The sequence below is a fragment of the Pantherophis guttatus genome, chromosome 4 (genome assembly GCF_059756535.1).
Source record: "Pantherophis guttatus breed Tessera chromosome 4, ASM5975653v1, whole genome shotgun sequence".
Taxonomy (NCBI): Eukaryota; Metazoa; Chordata; class Lepidosauria; order Squamata; family Colubridae; genus Pantherophis; species Pantherophis guttatus.
Window position 1 is genome coordinate 140290254 of NC_142066.1, and position 22127 is coordinate 140312380.

Sequence of the window (22127 nt, forward strand, 5' to 3'; positions counted from 1 at the left end):
CTAAGCAAAAACTCTTCGGGCAGCGAAACGTCGAGGCAGGAGGACTGTAATGGGGACTCGGGTGTCCCGGAGGGTGGCGTGTTTTGGCCCCGACGGAGGAGGAGGAGGAGATGGAAGCACTGTTGCTTGCTGCAGTGTGTATCGATTTGATTTTATTTTTCTTTGCAAGGGAAACGCGCCACATGCGCACCCCTGACATCGCCTTGAAAGGGACCCCCCCCCTTCCTTCGCTCTCACTTTCCTCCCCTCCCTCTTCTGCTTTCCCCCCCCCCCCACTCTTTCGCCTCCGCCTCTTTTAGTGCCTGCAGTGCATGTTGATTTATCTCCGTAGCCATTGAACATATTGTTTCTCCTCTTACACCCCGCCAACCTCCAAGATCTTGGCAGAACTATTAGAAGTGGGCTCCCCCTCCCCCTTCCCCCTCCTTCCTTTTCTCCTTTTTGCCTAATATCTTCTCTCCTTTATCAACGCGATGGGAAAGAAAAGCTCTCTTCGCTGTGGGTTAGGGAGGGAGCGTGAATCAGCCAAGTTTCTCTTTCTCTCGCCCTCTTCTTGGATTTCGAGGTACCTGTTTGTATAATAATCATAATAATGGGTGGTAACGATCTGGCCGATGCGCCCCCCTCCCTTTCTCCTTCCCCCGCTTCTTCGCAATGAACTGTTAACAGCCTATATAAGGAATGGGGCTTACTTCTCCCATTTGTCTCTTTTTGTTTCTTTTCTTTTCTTTTTTCTTTTTTAAGAAACGACTTGAAAAAGGGGGAAATAAACACACCGAAGTTCCGTGTTGTTGGATTCACTCCGTTATTTCTTCCAGAAAATAACGGGAAACCTGGTGATTTCATAGGATGTCAAACGGGAGGTTTTGTAACCTTTCTTGGCAGTTTTTTTTTTTTTTTTTTTTTGTGTTCGTCTGGCATTTCCTGTATACGGTTATGGATAGGAAGGTTTTTAGCGGTTGGTCCAAGATCATGACGTTTTGCATGGGGTTTTGATATCCCGGGGAAGGAATTATCGTTCCCTGGGCGGGAGGGCGCCATTGGTTATGAATCTTTACGTGCGAAATGCACATATAAACATCGGCCTTCTAACCGACTAGCAAGTTGACCTGGTGTTGATTCTGAAGTAGTAGTTTCTTGCTCTGTTGTGGGTGGGTTTATTTATAGCACAAGTGTGTGTATGTGTGCGTGTAGTTATTTTCCTGTTTTAGACCTGTGTATATTTCATGTTGAGTCTATATTATAGGTAAGTTTGGAAAGAGCCGCTCTGTTGTTACCGTACCTTATTTAAAATGTTAATGATAGAGAAAAGGGGGCTTTTCTTGCTGACGACATGCGTGTGACATGCAAGTCTGAACCACCCAGTCTCTGGGCAGGATCTGTAAACATGTTTACCTGAGCAGGAGAGAAAATGCATTTTCTATTAAAAATACTCTTCTTGGAATACTATATTTGTAAAGCTTATCAACAGATGCCTTGAGAAGTGCCTGAATATTTTGCTTTTGAGACCAGCTGAGAAAAAACGATTCTGAGGGCTGCAGCAAATGGCAACTTGTGCAGGTAGAAAAAAAATGGTGTGTGAGGTTTCTCTTGCATGCATGTCAGCCCTCTTCTGTCTGCTGCTTTCATTCTCAAGGGAGGGATTTATTTACCATGCTTGTTGTCAGTGTTTTTCCTTTGTGCTTAATACTAGAAAACCAGATTTGAGATTGTTTAGCACAAATGATTTGTCTGCAGCATGCATGATTTGTAGAAAACAAAAGGTGTGTAGGATATGTGCTATTCCAGGTATTTTAAATGTGATTTTTGATTGAAAATATCTCACCTGGTGTTCAGGAGCAAAACCTTTGTTGCTTCTAATTATATTTTAAAATAAATAACTTCTATACATTAATCATCACTGGAAAAGACGAGATAATAGATGCTGGATACTAGAGATTTCTCAGCAGTAGAATCCTGTTTGACTTGCAAATGTTTACTGATCAAAATTACTGGGAGAGTTAACCCTTAATCCTTTCTTGCAAATAGACAGTTGAAATTATTTCCATTCTTTATGTCTTCTATAAAGATGCCATTAATGGGTATTTTGTCTATTGCTAATCTTGTGTTTTAATTCTCTTTCATTAGTCTTAAGGCATACAGACTTACCAAAGTACATTTATTAGCTGCATCACAGATTAAAAACGATAATTGTTTAATGGACTAGAATATTATTTTAAAGATGATGTTCATCTTTGCCTCTATTGATGGTAAATTGATACCTCAACTTTTTTTTTACTCCTTCCTTGACAGTTAAAAGAGTATACCCTTTTGTGCATTAACTTAAGTATATATTCACTATCTTCCATTTTAATTTCTAAATATAATTGCTGTGATATTCTCTTCTTTATTGGTATGTAGAGCATGTTAATAAAAATACTTTAATATCACCAGAGGCCAATAAAAAGTGTCTGATATTTTTTATCAAAGTAAATTCATTCCATATTCTTAATAAAAATATAACTCCATATAGTTATAATCAAACCATAACTATATGCAACATAGAAAGTTCTTAACCAAACTTGTTTTGAAAGTCATAAATTTAATTCAGATGGAAGAAATTCTGTAGAAGTTTCATGAAAATTTAACAATACAAATTTGCTTGCTTGAATTTCTCCCACATTGTAGTTTGATGTGTTGTTTAGTAGAATATGTACTTGTAGTTGTATATTTTATAGAATATATATAAGAATGGAAAAAATCTTTAGATATTGCTGACTAACTGAAAGTTGCTTCATGTAATTTTTTCTAACAACATAGTGTATGCATAACTAAAGAAAAAGACCTGAAATTGCTGAACCAAATTTGTTATCTACATATTTCTTTAAAATTCCAAATACTCATGAATAGTAGTCTTAAATATGAACACTGGAAATGTGACCACTTGAATTAGAAAATGTGCATAATCTGAGAAGTATTTTTCATATTAAAGTTTATGTGTACTCAGACAAAATAAAAATAGCATCAAAGTATGACTTTTTAATTCATTTTATAAGAAAGTCACTTTTTATAAAATGTTGTTAAACTTTATCTCCTGTTGAGTCCTTGATCTTTCTAATAGGGATGAACTGGAATAACTTTATTCATTTAGTACAATTTCAAATACCATAATCTATGTTGTTATTATGGTAATTAAAGTTCCAAATATAGCTATATTGCTCTTGTCCCCAAGGGAGCTGTCTAATGTCTACAGAGGTTTTAGTCAGACTGTCTTGGCCTTGGTAATGGAGCAAGGCATGTCCTCCTTTTAGACTTATCTCACTTTTCTCAGCCAAATTTAGTACTAGAACTGATGCAGTGTTTAAATTTGTACTACTTCTAATGGAAAGTTCTTTCTATGGATAGTCAGCTTGATAGCATTTATTTATTTTATTATATTTTTATCCTGCCTTTATTACTTTCTAAGTAACCCAAGTGATGAACATATATGTCTGCATATATGTTTATTAATAATAGAAATCTAAATAATAACTTTAGCCATAATATCAGGCCTGAGATCACAATATAGTTTATATAAACCATCTGGAGTATTTGAGTACTTCATTTGCATATACTAGGCCTACATAGAAGAGAAGTCATAGAAGAGGAAGTCTTGGGGCTTCAACAAGACTTTAGGAGACTTCCTAGGCCAAAGAAGAAAGAACTATATATTTCTTTGCATGTAGGTTAGTATTATTTTTTACTCTAGCTGACCTCCCTCAAATGACTACTTGCCTATCTCAACTGCATTTTGATATGCTGCCATATTATGTTGTATGAAATTTACATAACAGTACAGAAGAATTCTGTACCATATATTCTGTATCTAATCTCAAGCAAATCACAATTCACTCTAATTCCTCTTATCTGAATTTGGCCCAAGGGGAATTTTAGTTTGACTCAGTTTATAAGGAAATAATATTAACAAATACGTTAATAATAATCCGGTATAACTGAATATACAAAAATGAGTGCTTTAATTTGAGCAACTATGACATTAACACCTCACAGCTAAGTAGTCAAATGGAAGAATGTCATGAGCCTAAAAACAAATGACAAGGAGTCAAGAACTTCTTTCCAAAACACATCCTACTGAAAATCTTTGCCTTTTATCTTCATCTATCTCTCTATTAATTGCTACAAGGCTCCAAGGAAGAATCTTAAGATTTTGACTACGTTTATTATGAGAAAGTGTTTTAAAGACTGAGGCTGAAGTCACAGGAACCAGCTGTTCTCAGGTTGTTAAAGGCTTTTATATAAGTATGTTGCAACAGCCTGACTTCAAGGCCACCAAGTACTGTATCAATTATAGTTAATTTGAAAGTATGGGAGGAAAACCTCATGAGTTTAAATCCTTGCAAAATATATAGAAGTTTCTGATATCATTGCATTACAATGGAGTGCCAGTCTGTAGTTTTATTCTTGTCGGCAATAGTGATTCTAATCTAACCAGGATGTGTCTGAATCTTTTGCCAGGACAAGCTGAGATGTTGAGCTAAGGATGAACTGTTAGGAGATTGGTCTTTTATTGTCAAGCCCATTTGTACAATGTGACAGGCAACCTTGACAGCATAGGGTATTAGGCAAATGGGGAAAATATCAAAATGATATTTGGTACGATTGACTGTATTACCTAAATAATGTTTGCTGGTTAAATTCTTTAACTATTATTAATATACATTATTTAATATGTTACAGTTTGCTTATATGTAAAATTTTGGAGGCATTCAGTTGTTCTGTGGATATAGTCTAATATGCATATACAATAATACCGCATATAGGGAGATCATTAGAATTTGGGATTGACTCTCTGTGGTTATGTTCACCCCTCACATTACATCATTGTATATGGAAACACATTATGATTTATAAGTCATGGTTTATGGCTTAGTGCTGCAAATTCTGGCAACAATATCTTGTTAGAGAAACCAAAGCTTAGCACATTATTTGGAATCAGGCAGATTTATGGAAATGGACTGTTATTTGAGAGCTTTGAACAGCTGGGTTGCTAAACCACACTAATAATTATAATTGTCCTTCAAAACTTAAATTGATAACTTTTAATGGGATAGTAATTTCTTAGGTAGTAATTTTCTAGGCAGATAAATGATGACACTCTTAGGAATTCCTGTCATTTTAATTTTAATTTTTTAATTTTTTAAAAAATTTAAAAAATCAGTACATGTAGTCTTTGACTTACAACATTTCATTTAGTGACCTTTTGAAGTTACAACAGCACTGGAAAAAGTGACAAGCCCATTTTTCACACTTACAACTATTGCAGCAACACCCTGGTCATGTGATCAAAATTCAGACACTTGGCAATTGGCATGTATTTATGTGGGGTCATGTGATCAGCTTTTGCAACCTTCTGATAAGAAAAGTAATGGGGAAACCAGATTCATTTAACAATTGTGTTACTAAACAACTGCAGTGATTCACTTAACAATTGTGGCAAGAATGGTCGTAAAATTAGGCAAAACTCATTTAACAACTGTCTTGTTTAGTAACAGAAATTTTGGGCTCAGTTGTAGTTGTAAATTGAGGACTACCTTTATTATTATCTTTGTAGAAAAGGAGCATGCAAACTTTTTCATGGTACCCCGCAAATGGACAAGCCCGGGGGGGAAATTAAATTATATTATAATCATATTTTGACCATACATGAACCTCATTCTATCATAAATATTTATAATTTCATAGTGGCTTTTAGACAAGATTAGGAAAGTGGAGGTTATAGTTCCCTTGTGTAGAATGTGGAAAAACAGATTGTAGAGTTACATATACACATCATAACACAAATGTTGATTTTCCATAATTTTAGATTTCTGTATTAATTTGATAAACAAGTGGATAATTGGCAGTTTCTAATACTGCTTGGCATATAGATTTGTCATATTTCCTGCTCCAGTTTTCATTTCATTAGAAAACATATGGTTAGTAATAAGACATTCTAAATGCACAGCTTGTCTGTAGTTGCATTGTACTGAATTCAGTGACATCCTTCAAGTTAGTATTTTAATGTTTCACTGAAAATCTCTATACTATTTTAAAATTTCTTAGGTGTATCATGAAGGAAATACAATTAATAGTCTCAAAGTAGTCAATTATCCACTCCTAATTCTTTCATTGGTGCACTCTGAATATTTAGGTGCCAATCTGAAATAATTAGTTCTGGGAATTCAGTCAAAAGAAATTTAAATTGCCCCCATCATTCCAACTACATTCCAATAGCAGTATCCATAGAATACTCTAGATAAATTGCTTGAGTTATTTTCAAACATTTAAAACAGTGCAAAGTTTACCGTTAGCAAAACAAACCCAAGATTATATTGTTGTAGTTACACAGGCTGATGTTTCCCTTCACTAGATAAAACAGGTAGAAAGTTATTAAACATAAATGAACACCTGTGCAATATATTAGCACATAGGAAATCTATATATGATACATAGTACTGACCATGAAGTGTGTGAACTATGACCCTAATATTTTATTGATAGTTTTAGGGCTTATATAACTCCATTCAGTATTTAGTAGCCCACCATACATATTATATTCTTCCTGGAAGTTTTTTATTCCACATCTCTAGTCTTTCCAGAAGGAAGGGCCATGTTCCATCCAAGCTTTGTGCAGGTGCATATAGATACAGATAATGAACCCAATATCCACATAAAAGATAGGGTTCCCAAAAGATAAAATATTACACAATGGTAGTAATTTTACCTTAATTCAAAAATACACCTAAAATACCACCAAATGATTTGCATCTTCACATTCCAGCATGCTTGCACTGTAAAAGAAATCCATCTAATACAGTTTTTTCCTTTCCAATGTTCCTTATATTTGGGCACATTCTTCTTACCAATCAATAGTTTTTTTGGCTCTTGTTTTTGGTGGAACTGATTGGCTAGTCAGATTGGAAGGAGGCAAGTAGATTCACGGCAGAAATGTTTTGCTGTAGCTAGTTTATTATTGTTGCTGTTTCAAAAATATATCTGACCTAGCTTGAATATTTTTTCTTCCATGCAGTAAATAGAACAAGATCAAAAGGGAAAACCTTGGTTAAAACTCTTCTAGATATGAGCTTTCAAGAAAAAGAAATAGATACTAATTTTATAGTTACATTCATAAACACCCATCTGCAGATGTGTTAACAGAGGATGAAGTTCAGGAATTGAATGCAGCAGTAACAATGTCATACCAGTTTTGGAATTGAACAGATCAATATTCTATGTTAAAAATGCAAAGACATTCTTACTGAAAATAAACTATAATCGATCAGGTTGACTATTGCATCAAGTTTGCAATTAAGTGAAAAAAGATCAAAAAGAAAATTGTCTCAAATTATATGGTTTGGTGATATTCACACATCAGATAGAACAGTTTCAAGATTTGCCAGAGTGGATTTTGGAAGAACATCTTTAGAATCTAGTGTACATTATGAGCATTGCTTCAGCTTAATGAATACTCTAAAAATTACAAATTTATTTATCACTAGATCATTTGGACCTGGTGATGTGGCTTAAGACTTTTCAACTTAATGAAGGATTACTAGGTCTGGATAGAGTTTATTCTGCATGAGCAGATGCTAAATATCATAGGGAAAAGCTATAATATTTTTCTTTTTCACACAGGACCACGAAATAGGCTCTATAAAAGTTTAGCGTATAAGTATGTATTTTGTTAGCTTGACATTGTAAAATTATTTCCAGTTCAAATAACATTTTAAAAATCTATAAAGTGTATATAATAATTGCATTATACTTGTTACTATACACTTACCTCACAGCATGCAGATTAAAACTCTGTTTCCAAAATATTTCACAAAATATATTTGGTGAGCACGCAGACCATCAAAACTTAGAGGAAACATTGGAAGAAGTATGGTTGTGTATGATTGTTTAAAAAGAGTAATTCTTATTAGCTCTATATAATATTTGTTCCTTTTTTTTGCTTACTCTCCTACATATTATATAAGTAAAATTGCATGTATTCTTTGAATATTTTTCATGCATTTCAATCCAGTGTTATGACTCTTACCCTTTGGTCCTTTTACTTACGACCATTGTAGCATCCACAGGGCAGTGTGATCAACATTCAAGTACTTGGCAACTGGCATGCATTTACAATAGTTGCAGCATTTTAGGCTCATATGATCGCCATTTGCTATCTTCACAGCCAGCTTTTGACAAGCAAAGTCAATGGGGAAGTCGGATTCACTTAATGACTATGTGATTCATTCAACAATTGCAGTTATTCACTTAACAACTGTGGCAAAAAAGTTATAAAATCAGGCACAACTCACTTAACTGCTTTCCTTAGAATCAGGCATTCTGGTTCCAGTTGTGATTGTAAGCGAAGGACCACCTGTAGCCAGCTCTCTAGTACAGGGGTCACCAAACTTTCAGACCTCAGGGCCCACTAAATTCATAATTTTAAATCCCGCAGACCACTAATATGAATCCAGCGCACTGCTTGCTGAAGTGCCTGGACTCCCAGTGACGGGATGGGGTCCTTCAGGGCAGTTTCCTAAATGACATCAGACTGGAAACCATCCAGACCTTTGGGGAGCGGGGGGACACACCATTCCAGAGGACAGGTGCCACAACAGAAGATCTGCTTCTTGGATCCTGTTGGATGAAAATGCTTGCTCAATGGAATGAACACCAGTCAGCACAACTCCACTATCAGATTGAAAGGGAAATTATCTATTTATTATTTTATTAATTATACACATGAAATTTGTTGTCATAATAAAAATGTAAAATGGTAGAATATTACTCAGATGTAGAGATTCTTGTTCACAAAGGTACTGTTTGAATAGATCAATAAAAGCAAAGTTTGATTTTGATGTAAGTTTTATTGTCTTTAACAAAAGGGTATTACACCTTTAACGTGATAAAAGAAAGTGGAAAATATTTCCAAGCAATAGAAACTGTGATGACCACAGCTATAACTTGCCCTGAAATGGTTCACTCTGCATTGAACTGGAGAGTGGAGTGATATATGAAAGCTGTTACCTGATTGATCTCGAGGGTCTGAAGAGCTTGCAATTGGCTCCCTGAAGTTTTTTGTCTATCCACTGACCTTTTAACCAAAAGAAATTTTACCTTAATATTAACTTAAAATTAAGATTTTGCATATATTTATATAATTATGGGCCTAACCCCAAGGGACAATTACTATTGTTTCCCTTACATCTTCATTCTTCTTCCCACAAATGACTTATATTCTCCATGAATTTGGAAAAGTAGACTGACTTGAGATACATTATGATGCCCATTATTTTCTTTGAAAAAATGCTAGTAGAAAAAACTAATTGGCAGGACTTTCCCAGTATCTCTTACATAATAATAAACATCCTTTATCCTTTCACTACTCAAAATGCTATTTAGATCCTAAATCCACTTATCTAAATTATGACAGCTACTTTAAGGAAAAGAAACCGATTCACATTGTAAATAGTGGCACTTGTAAGTTAATTAATCAGTGAAAAACAACAACAAAAATGAATGTGGAATTTACAATGTTTACCAGTAGTGACTTAATTTTAATTATTTCTTTTTTAAAAGCAACTAGATACCGACTTGCAAAAAGCTGCTACTTGTTGGGCTCTTGCTTAGCTGAAGATGGTAACTAAGGAAGAATGCAACTGCTTGCCAGGATTTGGGATTATATAAACTATCACCATGCTTTTCTGATTTCAAATTGTCAATACTGTGGTATAAAAATTTTTAGGGTATTCTCTTTTGCTCATATTAGGGAGAAATTTTTTGTCAAGGTAATTCATTTGTTCAACTACCGTGTTTCCCCGAAAATAAGCCCTCCCCAGATAATAAGCCCTCCCTGAAAATATTTAAACGCATGCACAGCCGGTCCCCGCCATTTCCTTAGGGTTAGGGAGACAGAGCTGGAAATCAGGTAAGACGGCAAGAAGATCCCCGTCTTAGTCCACGCGCCCCAAAATAATAAGACCTCCCCGAAAATAAGGCCAAGCGCTTATTTCGGGGTTCAAAAAAAAAATATAAGACGGTCTTATTTTTGGGAAAACATGGTAATTTTTTTTTTAGGTAGCAGTGTCTTTTACATTTGCTTTTTAATGTAGGCATCTTTTTCTTCATTTAATAAAATCCCTGATGTTTAACAAGGCTACAGTTAGCCTCAGCATGTCAGTAAGCTTAAGTATATGTGATTACTTGTAGGATGAGTATGCAATACAATAATAGGTATATAGCTGTGGATATATCGGAACTATCTATAACTATTAGTAGTTACACTATTTGAGATATGGCTTAGCTGCTATGGTACTCCAAAAGCTTATTTCTGTCATCAATAATTTTAAGATTTGAGAGAGTGGTCTACTTTCTAGCACTAGGCTAGAAAGTAGGACACTATACGTTCTGATGCCGCCTTAGACATGAAAACCAGCTGGGTGACTTGAGCCAATAACTCCTCCCAGGGTGGTTGTGAGGAAAATAAGAGGAAGGAGAAGTAGCTACATTCATCATCATGAATTATTTATAAAAATAGTAAAGATGGATTTTTTAAAAAATCTTTATAAAAGATCTATATCTTATTAAGGCAAAAAGATAAGTTGTTTAAATATCCATGTTACATCTACTTTGAGGAGTTTGTGAAATCTATTGAATGAGGAGATATGCTCAATATTAGAAATAGTTAAGAAAATATCTGAGGTTGTACTTACTTTAATACAGGTGTACCATTTTTTTTTCCAGCTGAAAGATGCGCATGGATTTTATATGGGACTAGGACAAAAAAGGAACCTGGCCAAAATAAAAACTTAACACTGAGCTTATATCCAAAGCTTTTGCAAATTTCATATTGCTTTTTGGTTTCTGGTTCTGTATTCCTGCTTAAGAGGTGTGCTAAACTACCGGTATTTATGAGTTAATGGGATAATTAGGAATATATTACGAAAAGCTGTAGCCCTAGAAAAATCACTATGTGTTAGAATCTTTTGCTGCTCCTTAAATAGAACAAATTAACAAGAAAGATTTGAGCTGGTTACCTTACTTTTCTCCATTTGAACTATGGAAAATAATAGAAAAGCTTTGAGAAGTAGTCTTTACATGATGGAATTATATTGGTTTATTTGAACATTAAGTTATAACTGCATTTGCACATTGACAAATCCATTAAAATTAAATATAAAAACCACATTTAGGACTAAGATCAGTAAAGTAAGTTAGTTTATCATAACACCTAACTAAACTGTGGCTTTCACTTGCTCTCAAATGTGATGATTGCTACTAATATTAAACATTTTAAAGAAAACTGGACAAACGTATGTGGCTATCAGTGGCTACTAATCTTGATTAGCTCTTGAATTGCAAGTAGCACACATTAAGTACCAGACCCCTGTTATGCTGCCTCATTATGGCTGGGAAGAGGGAGGAGCAAAGAAAACAGGGAATGCTCTTGGCAAAAGTATATAGTCTCAACATAACCACCCAAGGTGTTGATAATCTCAAATGCTCAACTAAAGCAAGCAGGCGCTATATTGGGTAGAGCAATAGAGGAAGATGAACATTTTAGTGACTATGGCAAAGACACCATTTTATACTGTGCAGGAAAAGGCGATAAGCCCCTCCTGCATTTTTACCAAGAAAATCACATGAATAGATAGTATAAAATGATACAAGATATAATGCTAGATGATGGGTCCCTCAGGTTATACGGCACTCAACATGCTATTAAGGAAGAGCTCAGTATCTTTGCAGTACTAATGGTATTTATAACTTGGCTGAATTAAAGCCTTTAGGATGTCCTTTCCTGTTGCTATGCAGAAAAAGAAAATACAAAACTGCAAAGACATAATTATAATGGGAACTTGGAATGTAAGAAGTTGAGTTAAGTGAAAAATGAAATGACATTGACATCTTAGGCATCAGTAAATTGAAATAGACTGGAACTGGAGATTTGTCCAGAGCCATAAGAACATATTGTTTAATATTCAGGACAAGAAAAACAAAGAATGAAGGGTGATGCTTTCATACCAAGGAGTATATTTGGTATAGACCAGTGATGGCTAACCTTTTTGCCATTGTGTGCCAAAAGCGGGGGGAGTGACGGGGTCGTGCCTGCAAGTGACCACACCCATAATTATATGCCCCCCTGCTCTCTCCCCGCTTTTGGCACTCAATGGCCCGGTGGGCCTGGTCGGCCTGTTTTTTGCTCTCCCCAGGCTCCAGAGCCTCTCTAGGAGCCTGGAGAGGGTGAAAATGGCCTCCCGCCCCCAGAGGCCCTCCAGAGGCCATAAATGACCCGTTGGCCAATTTCTGGTGGGACCCAGAAGGCCCAAAAAGCAGTTGGCTGGCGCGTGCATGTGCGCCTGAGCTGAGCTCGCATGCCCACCAATATGGCTCTGCGTGCCACCTATGGCATAGGTGCCATAGGTTCGCCATCACGGGTATAGACTATCCTTTAATATGACAATTACCCAAGTTTATGCTCCAGCAGTGGATGCAGAAAAAGAGAACAGTAATGGGTTTTATAGTCAGGTTTAACCTGAAACCAACAATACATGTAAGTAAGGTAGACTGCTTGTGATTGGAGACTAGAATACCAAAGCCAGAAATATTAAGGAAAACAGTTGGACTGTTTGGCCTAGGAATCTGGTAGGAAGAAAGAAAATCGTTTTTTGCCAATTCAATTATTTTTCACACTTTGTGCATATAACTGCCATTTCAAGGAAAGCATCAGGAATCACATTTGACTCCTGAACCACATTTATAAGGAATCAGAGGTATTATTGAAGTTGCTCAGGGTGAATCTAAAAAAGGCAGCCAAAAATCGAAACAACCAAAAAAAGCCAACTGAATCTCAGAACAAACAGTGGAAATTGCCAAGAAGAGAAAAGAAGCCAAAGCCAAGAAAGATCTTGGAAGCAATATCGAGATTTCAGAGAACTGTTAGAAGAAGCAGTATTACAACATCTGTAAAGGGCCTGTAGATAGAAAGAAACTGAAGATAGAAAAAAAAAGAAAATGCCTTTCAAAGCATTTCTGAATTCAGAGTGAGGTTCCAACCTCAAATTAATATGCTAAAGGATGTCAATGGACAGATAGTAATTGATTGAAAAAAGATCAAACAGAAATATAAGGAATATCCATGTCAACATCCAAGAGCCTTAAAAAATATTTACTAAGTACAAGAACTTCCAGTATTAGAAGTTAAATCAACACTCCAGTCCAAGCCTGACATTAGAATAATTTATGATACATCTACACAAATATTGTAAGCAACAGAGGAATCTATAAATATATTAATTTATAAATTATGTGATCAAATGTGCAGTATGACCTAGTAGCCAACAGATCAGAAGAAATGAGTTTGCATAACAATATCAAAAGAAAAAAGACTTAACTGAGTAAGCAAGCTATTGTACAATAGCCTTAATTTTGTATATTATTATGCCAGTAAATAACGTTTAGAATTATCCCATGCAGGTTAGAACCATACATGGAAAAGGAGATGGCTTTGGAAAAAGCTGGGGAACAACTCGGAATATCAAAAGAAAATCATCTGATTCAATGGGTGTAGATAAGTGTCTATATGACAAACTGTAGAATGTGCTTATGAAAATGGAAATCCCAGAATATTTCATTGTCCTCATTCAAAACCTATACACAGCTCTAGAAGTATAATTCACATGCAATTGTGTGAAATAAATAATAAAAAGACTGGAGCCCGGACTGCAAAGAAATGAATCAAGTCTGTATATTCTTATTTATTCAATTTATATCAGAATATATACTGAAGAAAGTTAGATTGGAAAGAGATAAAATTGGAGGAAAAAACATTAAACCTGAGCTATGCTGATAACACTACTATGACAGTCGAAAATGATTTGGAAACTGGTAGTGAAAATCAAAGAGTACAGTGAAAAAGTGGGGCTAAGACTAAATATAAAGATTAAATTAATAATGATAAATACAGCAACAAATCTAAGATTAACAGAGCTTCTGCCTTTTAGGATCAACTGTCAACATTAACGAAATCAACAGTCAAGAAATATGTTGCAGAGTAGCATTTGTTAGAGTAGCAAATAAATTATTAGAAAAGATATTGAGATGCAAGGATGTGTCTATTCCTACCAAGATCAAAATTGTGCAGGCAGTTGTTTTCTTTGTAACATCCTGCAGAAACAAACAAACAAACAAAAAGGGACTTTGAAGAAGCAACATAGAAAGAGTATTTATGCTTTTGAATTTTGGTGTTGAAGAAAATGTCTGAGAATACTATGGATAGCCCAGAAAACAAACAAATCCTAGAACAAGCAGTCCAGAATTTTTATTCAAGGTACAAATGTTCAGGTTTTAATTATATTTAATATATTATAATTATATTTAATTATAATTTGGACACATTATGGAAAGGCCTAATTCTCTTTTAATAGTCGAACTGGGAAAGATGGAAGAAAGAGAAAAGGAGAACAACAGCAAGGTACATCATTTACATTTGCGTTTGCAATGGGTGCAGTGTTACAAGCACTTTATCAATCTGGACAAAAATTTGATGGCATATAATCATCATCCATCAAGGAAAAATAGTGAAGGAAGAGATCTATCACCTTCCTAAGTTTGTAAAGTTCTTGTATCTCTCTGTTGTCCACTGTGAATAGAATACTAAACTAAATGGACCGTTGGTCTAATCCAATGTAACCATATTATTGTAATTATTATTTATATTAATTTAATAACCACGGTAGTGCCATATAACATTTTAAATCAAACAAATAAAATTTATTTTGATTCATTGTGATATCTAAGCCCAAAATGTCTTGTCTGTGGCTATTAAACATGAAATTAATTGCATAGTTTGCTCTTAGGAATATAGTATATTGATAATAGTCAGAAAAGTAACACCATTCTAATTAAAAGAAAAACACTTTTTAATCTTGCAGAAGTAGGGAGGGTTTTTTTAAACATTTCTGCTACTTGCTATATTTCAGATCTGATATGCACACTTATATAGCTGATGTGATCATGGATAGATAAGTTTCCTTATTAAAAAAGAGGGAGGAAATCACATATATGCAAGAGATTTCCTATTACAAAATACTGAAATCTACCTATTTACTTATCTATCTATCTACCTGTTTGTCTTTCTTTCTGTCTAGCTTATTCTCATTTGCAGGAGAAACTGATGACTTTGGTGTAAGTTTCTTATGAACTACTATTGCCACATAATATATAAATCAGGGTAAATAAAATGTTAGTTTATTAATCCATATTGAAATAAGAGAGCGCAAATGTAATAATGGATTCAATGCATCCATGCCATGGAGGATACATTATCAATGACCTCTGGGTCACAAAATCTTAAATTTTAATATAGCTTGCTTGGTTGTGACTTACATGACCTTAGTTATTATATAAATCAGGTAAGTCAATTATAGCATAATATGTTGTATGAATACAGCTACTATGCAATTAGGTACATTATAATTTACAATAGAGGCGCACACAAAATGGAAAAAGTTTTTTATTTCAAATTCAAAAACAAACCAATGCCTCTCAAAAGTTCTGTTGAGCCATTTCAGCCTGGCTGAGGTTTGGCAGAAAGAAAACCTGAAATAATTTACCAATTAAATGTTGCAGTAGAAATAAATACCTAAACAATTCAGATATTTTGGTCATGGGAAATAGGATTCAGAATAAGTTCTTACATTACATGTGTATGAACAAACACCAGATGGCAGTAAAGAGATAGAGAAAATTTAAATTTTTTATTGCCATCCAATGAACATGTGTATTTTTGCAGCCAGATTTTTCATAGCTTCCCTAGAATTTGAGACCATTATAAGAGTAAGCACCAATCCTGAGTTGAAGCCAATAGTCCCTCAGAGCAATTGCTTCTTCTGTTGTTCACTTTGTAGTCATTTTATCTTCAGCTAGGTGCAGAACGGTTTCCTCTGTGTCAGACAACATCCCAATTGCAAGAATTTCCAATCATAGCAGCTAAAACAGAATGGAACACCTGAAACACTTGTACCCAGATAATCACAGATCAAAAAATAAATCAGGCCACATTTCAGTCCATGTCTGGAACAGACCATCCAAAACACACATATTTCTGTTTGGCTATGGACCATTTGAAATCTTTTGTTCCATGCAAATGAATGTGCATTCATCAAACATTTTGGACATTCTTAACTTCTACTATTAGAATGCTGAAGAAAATATGCAGGGGAATGCTATTGCACCTTTGTTCTCAGCTTGATATAAGCATTTGGGTGGCAGTGCAGGCAATACAATGATGGGCTAAATTTTCTTCTAATGTATATAAGTTCTTATTTGCCTTAATGAGTAGTTACTTAAAATGGTGTGAGATTATTTGTGTAGTAGAAAACGTAAGTGGTTCTCACACATTGCTTTCATCCAATGAAACATAAGCATTAGTATACATACTCTATATATAAAGAATCCAATATACATTCCTTGTTTTGTAACTGACACAGAGCTCAAAACTATTAATCCACTGGGATATGAACTGAAATAAAGACTTGCTCATAGACATTCTTCTCTGTAATCTCTACCTATCACAGTGAACTTAAACTTAAATATCTTGCTTATGCACTTATCTTCTAAGATTACTATTATTTCTTTTTAGTATGCTTTTGGGCCACAATACATCCTTGATATAAATATTATATAAAAGAGGCAAAGAAACAATTATTGAACAGTACCAATCTATCTCTCTATCACAACACTATTAAGCCAATAGGCTGAAATCTGCTATAGTTAAATAACCAATAAAATATATTAGATGCAGTAGTGAAATCCAATTTTTTTTACTACTGGTTCTGTGGGCATGGCTTGGTGGGCATGATGTGGCTTGGTGGGCATGGCAGGGGAAGGATACTGTAAAGTCTCCATTCTCACCCCACTCTGGGGCCAGCCACAGTTGGTATTTGCCAGTTCTCTGAACTACTCAAAATTTCCGCTACCAGTTCTCTGAACTGTTCAAAATTTCTGCTATTGGTTCTCCAGAACCTGCCAGAATCTGCTGGATTTCACCCCTGATTTGATGTCAAAGACATAACATTTCTCTCTTATACAAGTCTATCTTGACTACCCTAGTCCAGTACTATATGGCCGACTTGATATAATTGAGTATGATGTATGTGGTAGATGGGGAGTTCTCCATCGTGGTGGAAATAGCATCCAGGAATGGGTTGACCATCTGTTACCCGATTGGACTGAGTCTGTCAGAGCTGTGAGGAGACACCTCTGTTGCTAATGCTCCCCAGCTTTTGACTCAGTCCCTCAGCTAGGACAGACATGTCAAAAATTCCTCCGTTCCTTGAGATACCCATCCATTCTTGGATGCCTTGGGTAGAAAGGGGTTTTTTCTGGACATTTACGTAAGTTGTCGTCTGGTTGATTCCCTATTCGACGGTAGAGTCATTGGACCTCCCTCAGTAGTAAGAGCTTCGGCTCGAGCCACTGAGGGCCTCTTCCAGCTTTCAAGGAGACCATAGGAGGTTTCGCACTCCTTAATTATAGACAGCACAATGGCCTTTAAGAGGCGTTAGGAGCTCCCACACTCCTTCATTGGTGGAAAGGCACTGCAGCTGTCACAGGAGCTTTACACTCTGTATATTTGACAACGGGTAGCATGACTAAGCCTGGCTCCACACCGTGACCCCAAGGGCTCAGCCTCGATTGGGAGTTGTAGTGCTACATTTTAAAAAGCACAGGCAGGCCAGGCTTGATAGGACCTTCACACTCCAGAGCAATTCAAACAATTGCAGGCAGCATAAGAGAGCCTCAGCTCCATGCCGCTAGACCCGGGGACTCAAAGGACACACTTGAGCCCAGGCAGCTTGACCCTGAGAGGAGTTTCACGTTCCCAAATATTCAATGATTGCGGGACCTGCAAAGGGGTCTCAGCTCCATGCCGCTAATCCCAAGGGCTCAAAAACAAAAGGAGCTTTTGTGCTCCAATTTAAACAGTCCAGGCAGCCTGACCCTGAGATGAGCTTCCCGCTCCCAAATATTCAGTGATTGTGGGACGTGCAAAGGGGTCTCGGCTCCATGCCGCTAGTCCCCAGAGCTCAAAAAATGAAAGGAGCTTTCATGCTCCAATTTAAACAGTCCAGTTGCCCGGCATGAGTACTGCCTGAGGGCAGGAAGCCATCCAAGGCCTTAGGGAAGGGCGCCAAAGGGCGCAAAAAGTTTGAAAGCAATGGCGGATGGAACGAAGGCTGGTGAGGCAACAGTGCTACCAATAACCTCTACAGCCACAGCGACAAATAGTTCAACAGGAGTGATAATAAAACACAGCTCCAAGGCTGCAGAGAAGGCTGGAGTGGCTCGCACTCCGAAGCAGCCCAGAAGGATGAGCACAGGAAGCAAAAGGCCCTTGAAAAACTGTGCGCTAGAACTGACAGTAAAAAGAGCCAACTGTCAGAAACGCAAGGCGAGCCAAGCCGTTCCAATACGCTGTACTCATTGGGCCTGTTCTCCAGGGGGAGCTGGAGAGCAGTTTTCTCCTCAAAGCTCCTTTTTGCCTGTCAGCAATTCAGATGATGACGGCCTATGACCTGACCAGCCTGCCTTTATTGGACTATTCCAAGCTAGTCTCTAAGTCGCTCCTCCTTAAGGCAAGAAATTCAGCCCAACTTGGGGCTCATGCTACAAAGCCAGAATTAGAGGGCCTGGCTAATCTAACCGACCCACTCTTCTTTGAGCTGACTACAGAGGCGGAGGTCATCCCCTTGCCGACCTTGCTATTTATTGATATGGTCCAGGGGCAGTGGGCCTCTCCTGGGGCAGGCCCAAATCCATCATCATCTGATAGGAGATTTTATAATGTGGGCCCAGATCTGGCACAGGCGCTCCAACTGCCAACAGTGGATGCCCCGGTGGCGGCCTTGCAAACCTCTTCCAGCATACCTGGTGAACTTGAAGAGAACCTAAAGCCAGAAGATAGAAGGACAGAACAGACACTGCAAAAGATCCCTCAGGCAGCTGCATGCACAGTGCGTGCATCAACGACCACCTCTTTTTTCAACAAGGCCTCCTTGCTCTTGCTCTGCCAGATGCAAGAAAGGATCCCAGCACAGAAGTGAAAACACACCAGGACATTAAAATCCTCATGGAGGTTTTTTCATCAGGTTCGCCTGATCCGCCAGTTGCGTCCCTTTCTAGATTGGGACTCCTTACGCACGGTCACTCACGCCCTCGTCACCTCCCCTCTGGACTATTGTAACGCTCTCTACATGGGGCTCCCCTTGAGGAGCACTCGGAGGCTCCAACTGGCGCAGAGTGCGGCCACGTGGGTGGTGATGGGAGCGACGTGGCGCCCCCATGTAACACCTCTCCTGCACGAGCTGCACTGGCTCCCAGTGGTCTTCTGAGTGCGCTTCAAGGTTTTGGTTATCACCTTTAGAGCGCTCCATGGCTTAGGACCTAGCTATTTATGGGACCGCCTGCTACCACCAATAGCCTCCCACCGACCAGTACGCTCCCATAGAGAGGGACTCCTCTGGGTGCCGTCAGCCAAACAATGTCGACTGGCAGCCCCCAGGGGGAGAGCCTTCTCTGTGGGGGCACCTACTATCTGGAACAAGCTCCCCCCCCCGGAGATATGGAGGATCCCGGATCTGCGTGCCTTCCGTCGCGCGCTCAAGACTTTCTTGTTTCATCAGGCTGGCCTGACCTAAGTCTTTCCCCTTTTTAAATGGAAATCTTAAATTTGGTTTTAAAGTATTGGGGTTTTAAATTTGTTCAGCCAAATTATTTAATTTGTTATATTCTATTTTAAATTTTGTATTTACATTGTTTTATTTTATGGCTGTTCACTGCCCTGAGTCCTTCAGGAGTAGGGCGGTATACAAATTCAATAAAAATATAAAAAAATATAAATATAAATGGCAAAAGACCAATTCTCAGACGCCATGCTGAACGTGGCTTTGCCTCAAAAACCATTGCTTCTTCTATAGCGGCTGGCCACTTACTCTGGCTGTACCAATGGCAACCGGACACCCACCATATGTGTCAGCTTGCCTCAGCCCCCTTCAAAGGGGAGAAACTGTTTGGAGAGGTTCTGTACCCTATATTGGTGGAGTCCAGAGATAAAAGGTAGGTCTTGCCATCCTTATATAGACGAGGCGATCTTTGCCTCTCACCGTACTTTCGCCATCCCTCCTTTTGGGCTATGGACACAAGTGCGGGATTCCCCCGTTCCCAAGGGAACTACATCCTGAGGCAGAGACAACATCAAGATAGATCAGCTAGGGGCAGACAATTTCAATCAAAGCAGCCCTTTTGTGGCGGAGGTGGTCGGTCCTTTCGTCGCCCCAAGTAACTGCAACCCTCCATCGGGGGTCGCCTGGCCCTTTTGGCTGATTGGTAGGAGATTACAGGGAGTCAGGAAGACGGTGAGGTCAGGCCTCTCCCTTGAATTCTTTTCCACCACCACTCCAAGGTTCTTTATCCACTGCCCAGTCTCTATGGACTTTTCAAAGAAGACCTGATGAAATCTGCAATATAGCGCCTGCTGGACATTCAGGTGATCCAGCAGGTCCCAGAGAGCCAGCAAGAGCATTCAATTCTTTTTGTGATTCCCAAGACCTCGGGGGTGGAGAGCTATTCTGGACCTCAAGAGACTGAACCACTATCTTGTATACCGGCAGTTCAGGATGCAGTCACTATAATCTATCCTGGGAGCGTTTGGGAGGGCCACTTGTTCACATCAATTGATTTGACTGAGACCTATCTACATGTACCCATTTTGCCATTACACCGGCAATACCTCTGATTTCAGTATGCAGGCCGCCATTACCAATATACAGCCCTGCCATTCAGCCTTTCGTCAGTGCCAAGGGCGTTCATGAAACTACTGGCTACGTTGGTGGCTCATTTTAGGGCCCTGCCTGTGCATGTCCAGTGTTACCTGGACGATATTCTGATCCAGTCTTCTGGCCTACAGGTCACTATCCAGGTAATGCAACACCACGGGTTCTCCATAAATATAGAAAAGAGCCAATTGTTGCCTACAAACCACCTGCTCTATCTGGGAGCAATCATGGATACTGTGGCATGCAGGTTTACCTTTCACAGGAGCGACAGACCAATCTCAAAGACTTGGCAGGTTGGGTCAAGAGAGAGCAAATGGTACCTTTGGTCCTGCTCTCACAGCTCCTGGACAAGATGGTGTCCACTATTTCCATCATCCCATGGGCACGCCTGCATGCCAGAAAGCTGCAATGGTTTCTTTTACCTTTCCAGAGGTCAGGCAAGAGCAGCTCACCGGTCCCTAATCTGGTGGATGTCCCCGTCCATCACCAAGGGCTGCCAGTTCAAGGAGCAAGAACGCCTCACTGTCACAACAGATGCCACCCTCTTCAGTTGGGGGACTCACCTCCAATCACAATGGCTCAAGGGCAGTGGACCCAGATGGACTGGACCCAAAATATAACTACCTGGAACTCAGGACAGTCCACCTGGCCCTCCGTCACTTCCAGCAGTCGGTCTCGGGCAGACACATACTGGTGTTAACTGAATGTGGCCGCAAAGGCACACATCAATTGCCAAGGGGGTACCCGCTCCAGGTCCCTTATGTAGGAGGCCAGCCGTCAAACATGCAGGCATACTGACTCAGCAGAGCCTCAATCGACCATGCGGAGTGGCGCCTGCACCCATCCCTATTTTGGGAACTGACGGATCATTTCGGCCTCCTGGTGGCGGATCTGTTTGCCACCCCAGACAGTTCTCAGCTACCATGTTTTATGCCAGGTTTCCGCACCAAGGGTGGAAAGGGTCAATGCTCTCCACAGTCCATGGCCCCTGGGACTACCGTACGTCTTCTCTCCTCTTCCCCTTATTCCAAGGGTGATCAGGAAGGTCCTGGCAGAGAAGGCGGAGGTCCTATTCCTGGCTCCCCACTGGCCCAGAAGACCATGGTTTGCCGACCTGATAAATCTATCAGTAGCTTGGCCTTGGAGGATCCCTCAGAACAAGATTTTATTTTTTTATTTTATTTCAAATTTATATACCGCACCTTCTCCCAAGGGACTCAGGACTCAGCCAAGGAGCCTTGGTCCATCTGGAACCACAGTGGCTCCAACTGACCATCT

General features: G+C 38.5%; 1 protein-coding gene across 8 annotated transcripts in view; it reads left to right on the forward strand.

Moving 5' to 3' along the window:
* Positions 1-22127, forward strand: part of ZEB1 (zinc finger E-box binding homeobox 1) — an 86236-nt gene that overhangs the window by 954 nt on the left and 63155 nt on the right. The window contains exon 1 of one of the 8 annotated variants that reach the window (XM_087892966.1): positions 5-134. The exons of 2 other annotated variants lie outside the window; for them this stretch is intronic. In XM_087892966.1, the coding sequence (XP_087749092.1) occupies positions 50-134 (85 nt within the window). In that variant the 5' untranslated portion in view covers positions 5-49. Of the gene's footprint in view, positions 1-4; positions 135-333; positions 566-767; positions 1561-22127 lie in introns of those variants that run through there. 5 more of the 8 variants (XM_087892967.1, XM_034402613.2, XM_087892971.1 and 2 more) reach the window with 5 other exon arrangements.